The 9,817-nt window shown below is 40.5% G+C and overlaps 1 protein-coding gene across 1 annotated transcript in view; it reads right to left on the reverse strand.

The window, feature by feature from the left end:
• Positions 1-302: 302 nt before the first annotated feature.
• TNFRSF11B (tumor necrosis factor receptor superfamily, member 11b) overlaps positions 303-9,817 on the reverse strand; it is a 16,343-nt gene continuing 6,828 nt past the window's right edge. Inside the window, exons 2-5 of the mRNA XM_010285447.1 lie at positions 6,954-7,323; positions 3,162-3,356; positions 2,596-2,820; positions 303-834 (exon numbers count right to left, since the gene is read on the reverse strand). Coding sequence (XP_010283749.1) covers positions 446-834; positions 2,596-2,820; positions 3,162-3,356; positions 6,954-7,323 — 1,179 coding nt within the window. The 3' untranslated portion in view covers positions 303-445. The remainder of the gene's footprint in view (positions 835-2,595; positions 2,821-3,161; positions 3,357-6,953; positions 7,324-9,817) is intronic.

Raw genomic sequence — 9,817 nt, forward strand, 5'->3', positions numbered from 1 at the left:
AAATTTTGCCAGAAAAATATATGGGATCATTTTCGTTTAACTAGAAAATATACAGTGTGCTTTTCATTTCTCTTCCTAAGTTCTCATACAATTTCCATTTAACTTAATAAATATGTACAACAAAAATGTTTATTCTTTGAAGAATATAAATAGCAAATACTGTGGTAGAGCCTGGTCCGGCATTCTTTTCTCATCTAGTGACTATAGTGGGGCTTTTCAACTCTGAATGTGCAAAAATGCAGAATCAGGCTCTTAGTGTTATCAACAGGTTAATAGCTTTTACAAAAGTGATTGTATTTTTAAAAAACCCTCCAAAAACACTGCAAAAGACTTAGAGCTATTCCAGTCAGGCATTTCTATAAATAGTAAGACATAAATTCCAGTTTAATTACTGCTAGCAGTAATTAGGGAAAAATAGTCAGTGGAGAATTAAAAATATCTTGAATTAGACACATCTTACTTTCACTGATTTAACTTGGTTCCCTATCATTTCTAAAAAGAGTTTCTGGTATAATCTATACATTGTAAATCTGTGAAGAAACTTAATCACCTTCTTCAGACTCTGGATGGTTGGTTTTGGAAAGTGGTATGTTTTCAAGTGCTTCAGTCCATACATTAAACCTTTAATGGTGTCTTGGTCACCATTCTTTATTCTCCACAGATTGAGAAGCTTCAGAACTCGCTCTGTAGGTTGACATAGTTTCATTGTGCGCTCAGTATCTTCTTTTCCCACTTTCTTGCCTGGTAAGCTCGCCATCAGTGTGTTGAGATGTTCAAAGGTGAGGTTCAGGTGGCCAATATGCTTTAAGACACTATTTTCGCAAACATCGATATCTATAGAAAGCAAAAAGAGAGGTAAATACAATGCATTACAATTTTACCATGGCCTTCAAAAAAACTTCCAAAATTTCACGGTGAACATTCCTTCCCAATTTTTATTTACTTTATTTCAAATAATTCTCTCAGCAATGCTTTTTTTAGGCTCCAGTTATGAAAAGCACTGAAGAATTCAATTGACTTCGCAAATACAAACAGACCTAAATTAACAAACAAACTTCATAGCAGTTATTTATTGCTATATGCTTGTTTCAGGTATTTTGTAAAATGTTTTGTGTATGTGATAGGACACCTAATATTTGATTCCAGTGAATGAGAATTTTGCTCTTCTTTTTCAGAAATTCTAGGCAAGCTTTGCTAAAATAGTCATTTTAGTTTTTGAAGTATTCTAGACAATTCACAGTCTGACATAAGCATACATATTAAAAAGGAGAGGGAGAAAACAACATAAATCTGCAGCATTTTTCAAATCTATTCCAAGTGGACAAAAGGTCATTTGAATGTGGCAGTTGTTGATGGTGGCTTACATGAAAAGAGTTGGCCTGACTCTCATAAAAACCTTGGTGTTAACATTGCAACACTATTTCACCTTTGACACTTGTCTTGGCAGATTCAGCACAAAGCAAGCGGTGAATCGGCATGACAAATAGGTATCGGAAGGGAAAAAGAAGGGAAAGCCTGCTTGTGTATTCCTCACTCCCATGCCTTCCCATTCCCTGAATAGATGTCCTAGTCTGAGCTGTCAATCTCCACTTTATAGAAAACAAATTGCACTCTCATTTGCAGGCATCCAGCTCCCTCTAACCTCAACGGCCACTGCTCAGATAGAACAGCGGGAAGTACTTTCCCCACTTGGTCAAAATTTTTCTTATGTTGCTGTCCTGGTTTTGGCTGGGATAGAGTTAATTTTCTTCATCGTAGCTAGTATGGCACTATGTTTTGGGTTTGTGCTGGAAACAGTGTTGATAACACCGGGGTGTTTTCATTATTGCTGAGCAGTGCTTATGCAGAGGCCAGACCTTTTCTGCTCCTCACCCCACCCCACCAGTGAGTAGGCTGGGGGTGCACAAGAAATTGGGAGGGGGCACAGCCGGGACAGCTGACCCCAACAGACCAAAGGAATATTCCATACCATAGGGTGTCATGCTCAGCATATAAAGCTGGGGGAAGAAGAAAGAAGGGGAGCGGGAACATTCGGAGTGATGGCATTTGTCTTCCCAAGTAACCGTTACATGTGATGGAGCCCTGCTTTCCTGGAGATGAGTGAACACCCGCCTGCCCATGGGAAGTGGGGAATGAATTCCTTGTTTTGCTTTGCTTGTGTATGCAGCTTTTGCTTTCCCTATTAAACTGTCTTTATCTCAACCCATGAGTTTTCTCACTTTTTCTCTTCCTATTCTCTCCCCCACTCCACCAGGGAGGAGTGAGCGAGCGGCTGCGTGGTGCTGAGCTGCCAGCTGGGGTTAAACCATGACAGTTGTGCAGTCTCAAAAGGGGATCTTGGTTGTGACACCACACACACTCCCAAGGGGGTTACAAGTCTGGGAAGAATTCAGCCCTCAACTGATCAGGAGAAGATGAATTCTCTTCCTGCTTCCCCTCAACTTCACTGTGCTTTCTGCAGCAATAAATCTCAGTCAAGCCCTGCAGGTCTTCCTCAGAGCATAACACATCACCAGGAGGTATCTGATCCCGAGCAATTTTTAAAATGCCATTTAGAAGGTAGCTTTTAACATATATGTTATCAAAATGAGGTACCTTGAATAATCTTCTTGACCATATCCTGTTCTTTGTTTTGCTGCTTCCATAATTTCAAAAGCTGGAAGGTTTGCTCTTGAGAACTGTGCCTTTGTTTAATTCTTTCGATATTTTCTGTGCTAACCTTTGTCCCAGGCAAACTGTCCGCTAGTATGTTCAGCCAGTTAGGTGTGAGCTGAGTAGGAACAGCAAACCTGAAAAAAGCCTCCTCACACAGGGTTACATCTGAAATTAAAATAAATATATTAATTGTTCTGATCTTTGTTACCCTACTCATGTCTGAAAAAAGAGCAAGCAGCAAGAATGATAAGAAAAAATGTTCAAAAAACAAAGAAGTGGCCTTTATAATGCTGCTGCTCTCTGCGCTTGAGAGCAGAGAATAATAATACAGTATTATTGTATTATTAATAATACAATACTACAATAATTAAAACTCTACTATGGCCATCACCATAGCAGGCAAATGGCTAACAAGCTAGATATTTTTATCATAAATGCCGAGATATTCATTTTAACTATAATTAAAGGTATATTTTCAGAACACTCTTCCTTAATATGATACGTACCTATTCCGCATTTCTGAGGTGCTGTATCTGTATTTTCCTGACAGACATTGTCACGAACTGCATTTCCCTTCAATGCTATTTTGAAACCCAGTGCACTACAGTTTGTGTGCTTTAGACAGGCTACTTTGGATGATGTTTCATTTGAGAAAAATCCTTCTGGACATCTCTTACATACAGTGTCACTCTCAGGGGTACCTGTGGAAATGACAAAACAATGCATACAATTGTATACAACCTCAACTGTGAGGAAAAAAAAAGAATATAAAAATAAAATAAAATATTCCTCCCAAAATTGTGATGCTTCTGCTTTTCACATTTCTGATGTATGAAGGAATCTCATTTAGAAAAAAAACCCACAACACTTTGATTTTTAAAAACAAAAATGAATTTTTAAAGAGAATGATGTTTTTGCTGGAGTAATAAACAGTAACAGTTGTTACCAACTTTAAAATCAGTAATTAGGTAATTTAGTAAAGCAATATCTTTAAATCAGTAATCACTTGCATCTATTCAGATATTACATGATGTCTGACCTTTATCCCTCAGCTGTACAAATACTCTGTAAAATAATTAAATAGCACAAGACACTCCTCTAAATTCTGTTCTGTAGTATCTGCCCAGAACCTTACTCAAATGGGTTACTTTAGTTCTAGCCAAAAATATAACTAAACTGAGTATCAACTAAAGACCCTCTGAAAAGTACCTTCCCTGCTTAGATATGAAATTATAGAGGAAAATAGAATTTCAGTAAAATTTTTGAACTTTTTTTCTGTGCTTGAATAAAATATTATTTAAAGCAAAGAAGTAGATCATCCAATATAGCAAAAATATTTAATATGCATACATATATTTTGCTTGGTGTTTTACTTTTATAAGACATAGTCTTACTTCAGAATCAAATATACGATACTATAATAGAATGACAATATAAGATTCTATCACATTGACACAGAGGAAGAAAATTAACGCGTGGAATTTTAAACAATGCAGTCTAACCACCAGCAGCACAAAAATAACAGCACCAATAAGTGCTGTATATTCACTCTTAATTCATCTTTTTTCAGTCAACACTTAAGCAAGTGCCTAGAGTCTAATATCGCATTACTGAACATGAACTTAAGCACATGCTTAAAATTCTTTGGAAATAATTAGAAACTACATTTGAACAAGAAAATGCCTCCATCTAGTGTATTTTGTAAGTATTTACATGTGGATGTTTATTTTAATGCTACCTTTTAAGTAAATTTTATTTATTTTTGGCATTTCCTTAAGAAAAAGCGTACAAATCTCAAGTTTTCAACCAGCTGTGAAATAAAGAATAATACTTGCATACACCTGACCTAGCACTTCTTTCGTCAGACAGCAGGTGAAAACAAAGGAGAATTTTTTAGCTGCTGTGCATTTGAAAATCAGGGACCCTCTATATTGCCAGACCCCTCTTATGCTCCACTTTCCGCAGCAGCAGCGTCTGCCCTTGTGTTTCCTTGCACAACGTGTGCTGCCTGCGGCTCTGGGCTGTACAAAACTCCAGCCAACACCTGCCCCTGAACAGGCAGCAATTACCTTTGCTGAGAAGTCTGAATTTTTAACAACTTTCCCTGCTACAGATACGCATCTGTTGTGTTCCAGCAGCGAGGAAGGGGAAGAAAGGAGAGTCCCTACAAATGGTACATCATTCTGCTCAGAGTTTCCCGTATAACCTTTGCGGTACAAGAGGGAAATAAAACGGGTAATCCATCAGTGTTCTCAGGGTTGAGCAGAAAGTCACCTCCCAGATTTGCCAGCTGCTTCTTCCCTACTTATCTGGCCGCTCTTGTTCAGGGCACAAAGCGCGGCAGCCCGGCCGCCCTTCCGCTGCTCCCTCCAGTTCGCCTGGAATCCCCCATTCTCCCCAGGGAAACGGCAGCCGCCGCCGGGGAGATAGTGCTGCCTCGTAGCAGCGCTGCTTCCCCAGCACAGGGCTGCTAAAACCTCTGCCAATACAGGGCCAACCGCTGCAGAAAGGAACAAACCTGTAATCTACACTCACAAAAGGGGATTACCAAAGTAAAGTGATCTGCCCAATGTAATCATGAGTGACTGGCAGTGGGGGAACAGATTTCTAATGCTTTAAGCTTTGAAGGAGACACTGGACCACACTATCTCCCTGTGTGGCGGTGGGAGCATATTTTTCCATACTTAAGTTATATTTCACCTGAATTTACATCGTTACAAAGTTCAAGGCTATCATATGGCAGAAACCAGGAACGCAGTGTTGTCCATGCTTATTAAATTCTTAGTCAATGCCTCACCTCAAAAACTGACTATTGACACAGGGGGATGCAATTATATTTACAGTGTTTTCATTCCTTATTTGAGGCCTGCTTGGGTTTAGCTGGTTCATTCTGATGGGCTTTTGGAAACCAACTTTCCAATAAATTACACGATTCGACAACTTGTCTTCTTCCAAAGTTTGTTTCATTTTGAATTGAGGGATTCAATTTTGTCTGCCATGGTTTCACTGTGCTTGCAGGGATGCAGCAGGCTGGTTGCTCAGACAATTTATACTTCTTTGTTCGTCCCCCAAAAGGTCTTTCTGAGAACTTTGTTTCTGGCCCCTTTTGACTTGCTGTCGAAGTATGGTGGAACCTCATTAACCCAAGCCCCTGGGTATAACGATTTAGGATAATGAAAGCTTATAATATGGAAATGTGGTAGATACCAGTGGAAATGCTTAACAGTGGCAAGGGCATCAGGGTAATGCTTAGATAGCCAATTGCTCAGGGACTAACGAGCAGCTACAGCAGTGACATTACTCCTTACGACAAAGTTGTTCTCCAATGAGATATTCACAACCAAGAAAGGACCTGTCATTCAGCATAGCTCTCAAATGGGCAGGCCAGCCCTAGTGTTTCTCACTGTATATATGTAATTCCTAGGGAAGTAATTCTGTAGTCTGGAGATCTGTTGCCTACGGGTTTGTGTCTGAGATGCGTTGATTTTCTCCATTCCCTTCCTCAGTGCTCTTATCTGGGCAGTTATCAATCGCTGGTATAATGACAGTTTACAATTCTTTCAGGCTGTATTAAATACTGGAGCTAAACTGGGCCGTGACATTTGCCAAATGATAAACGATGTATTTTGTTTTGAGAGAAGAACTTATTATTGGTTTAACAATCTATGTTGTCTTAAATGAAGAATACACTCCACTGAAAAGCACCGCTTCACTCTGTATCCCCACCAGACCTATGGCCCAACGCCAACCTGCTTGACAAAGAAACAGTTGTTTGTTTCATAATAGTAACAGTTTCCCTAAGAGTTCCACTTAGGATGCTGATAATTAATTATTATCACATATTGCTGTGATGCTAGAGCTATATTAATATTGTTATAATTATACACTTGGTGTCAAACACGTAGTGCTCCTGGTGTTTGTCAAGATACACAGTTGCTTGAAACAGCAGATTTCAAAATGAAAAACATTATTATTTATCACACACACAAATACTACATTCCAGATAATGTTCCTTTAAAAGAGGCAATCCATCATGTTTCTCATTAGAGTGCAATTTGCTACATTTGCTACTGCCATTAAGTTATATATTACAGTAGGAGCAGGGTATTCCACTGAGAAATGTTGCTTTGGCTACAGTCCAAATGACGCAGACTAGGAACAGGTTCAATTGGCTTTACAATTTACTGTTCTGTAATTTCATCTGGACGAGCCTCTTCCCTAATCTTGTAACTGCCACGAGTCATCGACGTGTGGTAGAGCTCTAATTAAGTCTGTGCATATTGACAAGCGGTACATACCTGGCTGTTCAACGCCGAACCCAGGAGGACACTCCGTGTGCTTTAAACAAAACTCGAGCTCCAGGTATCTGCCTTCGACGCACTCGCAGACGCGGTTCTGCGTGCTGGTGCACTCCTGCTTGACGTACTGCAGCTCTTTGCAAACGGCGCTGCAGTACTGGCATTCGTCGTTGCTGTTCCACTCTTCGGCGTAGTACTGGTCCGGACACGGGGCACACTGCGTCGGGCTGGTGCCTGTACAGTGCTGCTTTACGTAGCTCCCAGGAGGGCACTGGTCACACAGCAGCTGGCGAGATGTCTCTGGGTCATAATGGGGATACTTGGGGGCAGAGTCGTCTTGGATGGTCCACTTTACAGAAATGTCCAAGAGCTAGCAACAGGAAAATAAAACATCGTTCACTTTAGTTATGGGGAGAATCGTGGCCACAAAGAAACCTACAATTTAATGAGTTTATGAGTCTAATCATGTTGCTATCTTCAAAAAAACGTCTGCATTAGAAATTTATAAAATATTAGCCAGCTTCCGGACGCTCCCATGTCAATCTTAGAATGGGAAAATTTTAGAATCTTGTCCAGCAAATCCTCCCGATGTAAGTACTTCCTTGTTCTTCCAGAGATGTCGATCCTATTCTTCTCCCATTTACACCTTTTTAATATCACTGGGCAACAACTTTTTACCACCTGGCACCAGAGAACCTGGCCTATTAGTTTCATTGGCAACACGCTCAATGCACAGCAAGGTGGGGATTACGCACTTCTGTGTTCTTAAGTATCAAGTACTTCAGATATGCTGTCTGAAAGACATTCGCAAAAGACATGGTATCTGAGCATACGAATCTGACCAGCGTACTGCACCAGTACGACAGATACCTTTAAAGGTGATTCCTTACAATATTTCTTTTTACCAGCGACGAATGGCTAGAACAATACAGGTTACTTTTTAATGCCTTCCATTTAATCTTGCACTGAAATGCAGCAGCTCTGGGGATAAAATGTGGCAGCGACGTCAAGTATGAAGATGTAGCTTCAGACAGAGGTAAAGAATGCTGCAGTTTAGGAAGGGTACATTAAGGACTTAATCACACAAGCAGGAAGAGTCCAGGCTGATGCTTTCACTTCCTATCTAAAACCACAGGCTTCGGGCTGTGGCGAGGACTGGTTCAGTCCCGGCACACGCCATGACTGCCACACTCCTTCGGCTTCCTGCAACAGTCTGCTTTGCTGGTGCGGGATCTATTTGAGATGCCCTTCTGCAGACATAACCAGCATACCACGTCATTTTGGTCTTGTAACTGAAACTTTGGTTCTGTGATTCCACCAGCCTATCAAAAAAATAACTCTCAGCCCCCCCCACGGGGCCTACCAGCAGCTGACGCGCCCCACTGGGAACCCGGCTCTGTCCCAGCGCTGGGTGAGCGACGTGCCACTTCTTTTCTTAAGCTTGTACGTTTTACAAAGATGAAGTAAACTGGCTCTGAATGAAGATTTTTTTTCCTAGGTATCCATTCAAATTACAGATCCAACTGACTCGTCTTTGTTGCTATTTTAATCCCAGTCAGCTAATGCAGAGTTGCCAATTCAATTTCAAGAACATATTTTCCTCTTTACCAGTACAGATGTCCTCAAAGTGTAAGTGGAATTAACTCTTTTTATTGATTCAAACCCTGTATTTCCTAAAGAAGCTTCATGTAAGGGCATCATTTCTGCCACAGCATGGCACTCTTAAGTGATAGTCTTATTAAGGTTGGAAAGGACAACTTAATCGTTCATCTACATTAACATAAGTCATGGCGTTTGTATCAAGTAATATTAGGTGCCTAAATTAGGAACTCTTACTGCTTAAGAAAACATTCTTAAGTGCATTCTCCTGTTGCCTGTCCACTTTTTATACAGCTATACTTAGACAGGCTGAAGAATGAAATGCAGGTAGTATGGATATTCCCCACAGCCTCTTCTGGTTACCCTTCACTAAGTCCTGTAACTTGTCCAATCTGTGATTTCTACAGGTGGAGATCCCACTTTTTCTTGTGGTTGCAATGCACAATCTCTTCCATTGTGAGAAATTCCTTATTACTCATTGAAGTTTGATATACTGTTCCATTTTTCGTAAATGACTGGATCTGTTTCATGTGATGTATTTAACAAAAGGGTGCAGCACATTTTTTAATAGTGAATGGCTTTCCATTCATGAAAAATGCACCACCCTTGGTAAATCTACAGCTATTACTCTAGTAATAAGGAAGTCCTGGTAATCCCATTAATTGTTGATGTTAACAGTCAGGTTTTCTTCTATGTTTTTATTCAGTAATAGATAATACAGCACCCCAGAGTCCAAGCTTGCACGGACGCATGCTTTCCCTCCACAGAACGTAACAGACTGCAACATGCAGCACAGATGTTACAAAGACAAGCATCAACCCACATTTCATGCAGATGTCTGTGGAAACCTAAGATAATACCCAATGCAGATGAAAATCCGACACTGAAAATGATTAAGGACAGCAACTAGACATGTGGGCAGCATGTCCTCATGCAGAAATGCCAGTTTTCCTTCTCTGCAATGCACAGCTCACAACAAATCCCAAGCTGTCACTGCAGCAGAATCTGCTCCTCTGGGTCGTGCTTCTGTCCCTGGTGACACATCTTCAGGTGCTGAATGGTTAGGTGGACCATTCCATGACTGCTCAACTCCCCTGTGCAACATGCAGGAGCAAAAGCAACAAGATTTTCTCTATATTCCTTACTCAACCATTTACATTGGAAATCATATGTGAGGCAAGCGAGTTTTGCTGCAGGGGATAATTCAGGATTAAAACCAATTCAAATTCAATATTCAGGGTATGAAAGTATGGGGTTTTGTAGGG

Source organism: Phaethon lepturus, unplaced genomic scaffold (genome assembly GCF_000687285.1).
Source record: "Phaethon lepturus isolate BGI_N335 unplaced genomic scaffold, ASM68728v1 scaffold16694, whole genome shotgun sequence".
NCBI lineage: Eukaryota > Metazoa > Chordata > Aves > Phaethontiformes > Phaethontidae > Phaethon > Phaethon lepturus.